Raw genomic sequence first — 2,876 nt, 5'->3', positions numbered from 1 at the left:
AAAATCTCTTTTCCGGTTCCGATGTTTCCTATCCGGTAGGGTTCGGCCCGGCGGCGGAATCATTTTCGGTGGTGTCTGAAGAGGCTTCTGAAAGGGTTTTCCCCTCTTTCTCAATTTCGGTTTAAATTCCTGGCTTTAGGGCTCAGGGACCTTATTGAGGAGGTTGCGGAGTAGACCTTTTTGGGGATTTTCAGGCGTGCCGGTCTTTTCGTTTTCTCTTGGGTCTTCAGTGTTCTTTTCTGGTCGCGCCCTTTTCGGCGTTTCGCTTTTACCGGTCTACGGTGTTTTTCCCCTTTTCGGTGTTTTGGATTTTCAGATCTCAGGATGCAGAGAGGGGGGTGGACAAAAGTCTCTTATCGCAGAGCTTCTTCTCCGAGATGGGATATTTTTCCCTTTGGGGGGAGGAACAAGAACATGCTTTCAACAATCTGTGAGGTGATCTCAATGTACGTTTCTGAGTTCCCTGAAGGGTATACCGCGAGGGAACTTTTCAATCTTTTTGGATGTGCCGGCAATGTGGTGGAAGTGGCTATTTCTCCAAGGAGGAATAAGGTAGGAAAACGATTCGGTTTTGCAAGGTTCGCAGATGTGGAGGATGGAAGGCTCTTAGCGGTTCGACTGGATAATATTATTATCGCAGGTAGGAAAATTCATGTGAATTTGCCCAGGTATCAGAGGGAGCAGAGGGGGAGTGAGGCTAAGAGGGACGGTCGGGTGAATGGAATAGAGAGGTGTGCGAATACGTCTGGGTATGTCGCGAACAGGAAGTACGGTGGGGCTGTTTTCTCGCGTCCTGATAAATCATTTGCGGAGGCTGTCGGTACGCCAGTGGGGGTTTCTGGTGTTAAGGAGACAGTGGTGACTCCGTTCTCATTTCAGTCCAAGGAGGAGGTCAGAAGACGGTTCGCCAAAGCTTACGTCGGGATTCTGCGTTTTCCAGGTACAGCTTTTAACATTCAAACTCATTTGGAGTTAGAAGGGGTCTTTGGGGTGAAAGTTACTCCGCTGGGTGGTAACTCTTGTTTGCTCGAGGAGTTGGAGGAAGGTTTTATAGAAGATTTGATAGGGGAAGGAGAACTATGGTGGAAGGAATGGTTTTCGGTGATTAAGAAATGGGAAGAAGGGTCTGTAGACGGCAGCAGGGACGTGTGGGTAAGGATATACGGTATTCCGCTTCACGCGTGGACTGCTGAATTCTTTGTGGAATTAGCAGGATCGTGGGGAAGGTTTATTTGTGTGGACGAGAACACTTCTAAAGGCGTCGCATTCGATATGGCTAGAGTGATGGTCAACATCCCCATCACACGCAACATCCCAGAAACTGTTCCGGTTAACATTGACGGTAGACTGTTTAATCTGTGTGTTAGGGAAGATGCGGTGGGCATGGTGCGTTCGTTTCCGAGTAAAGTGCCATCTATATCTTCTGGATGCGGTTCCTCAGAGTCAGAGGTGGACTGGTAGGACGATTTCAGTGTCAAGGATGGCGATGGTGTTCTTGGGTCGGTGGGATCTATGGACAACAATGAAAACCTCGAGGTGGACGGGGGTTCGGATGGCAAAGTTCGTGTAAATTTGGCCGCAAACTCCCTGAAGTCTGGATTCAGCGATAACAAAAGTGGTAGCAAGGACATAGCCGGAGATGCTGTTGTCAGGGAGAAAGTTTGCAGGTTGAGTGCGGAGGCGGGGTTGTTCGAAAACTCTTTGTCGTTATTACGTAATGATGCGAATCCAGTAATTCCGGGAGAGCATAAGGACAATACAGTGAGCGCAGATGTTAACTTCAGCGGCAGGCAGGAAGCAGGTACTGGGAACGACAGCATTTCTTCTTTCCACAGTGCTGCTGCGGCTGTTTGTGAAACTGGGTGCGCTGCTGGGTTAAATCAGCGAGATCCTATTTTATGCAAATGTATGGCAGCGGAGCTTAAAGGCAAGGAGCAGCATAAAAAGATAAGATTTATGAGTGTGAATAACAAAAGGATAGGCAGTACGAGTGGTGTGGGGGGAAGGAAAGTTACGACACCCAGTGGGTATAAATTCCAATCGGTAGGAAACAGAAAGATTAATCAAAAGGGGGTGCTTCCTTTGGTTAACTCTTGGAAGGAAGGAAGTGGTAATAGTGCTAGCAAGCTGGTGTTTTATGGCGATCAAGTAGAAAATTCCGACATATGTAGAAATAATGATAGGCAATGGGAGTTTCTGAAACGGGATGTAGGGGGTAAATTATTGGCGGCGATAGTAGCGTTGGGAGTGGTTGATGAGGAGGGCCGGATTAAGTTAAGCAACAGAATTGAAAGTTTGGAGCAAGGTAGAAGCTTAGAAGGGGAGGGATCGAAGGTGGTAAAAAATGATGTGCAATGATTTTAGGATCTTGGAATATTAGAGGGGGAGCCAATGCTCTTAAAAGAAGGAGGATAAGTTCTACCATTGCTAAAGGAAATGCGGACATTTTTCTTATACAAGAAACTAAGATCACTAATATGGAAGAGGTGGTTGCTAGTAGTTTTTGGAGACATCCCGAGATTGGGTTCTCTTTTTCTAATTCGGTAGGAAGGTCGGGTGGATTGCTCACTTTATGGAGAAAAGATAAAATGGAGGTGTTGACTAGTTTCAAAGGTGATGGTTTTTTGGGGATAAAAGTGGCTTGGAAGGGTAGTTTATTTTATGTGGTGAACATTTATTCTTCTTGTGATTTCACAAAAAAGAAACAAATGTGGGAAGTTTTGACGGATTTAAAGGAGAAGTTCAACGACGGGGAGTGGGTTATGGGAGGAGATTTCAACGCTATCAAGCATTGTAGAGAAAGAAAAGGGAGGGTGGTGACGGCCAATAACGTAGAGTTGGAACTTTTTGAGGATTTTATCAACAATTGCAACTTG

At 46.2% G+C, this 2,876-nt stretch overlaps 1 protein-coding gene across 1 annotated transcript; it reads left to right on the top strand.

The window, feature by feature from the left end:
* The first annotated feature begins 444 nt into the window (after window positions 1-444).
* LOC131649535 (uncharacterized) lies at window positions 445-1,461 on the top strand. The gene has a single exon (XM_058919294.1). The coding sequence runs from the start codon at window positions 445-447 to the stop codon at window positions 1,459-1,461; it is 1,017 nt and encodes a 338-aa protein (XP_058775277.1).
* Window positions 1,462-2,876: the final 1,415 nt, after the last annotated feature.

This window comes from Vicia villosa, linkage group LG2, assembly GCF_029867415.1.
Source record: "Vicia villosa cultivar HV-30 ecotype Madison, WI linkage group LG2, Vvil1.0, whole genome shotgun sequence".
NCBI classification, from domain to species: Eukaryota; Viridiplantae; Streptophyta; class Magnoliopsida; order Fabales; family Fabaceae; genus Vicia; species Vicia villosa.
This window is presented reverse-complemented; position numbering and strand designations above follow the sequence as displayed.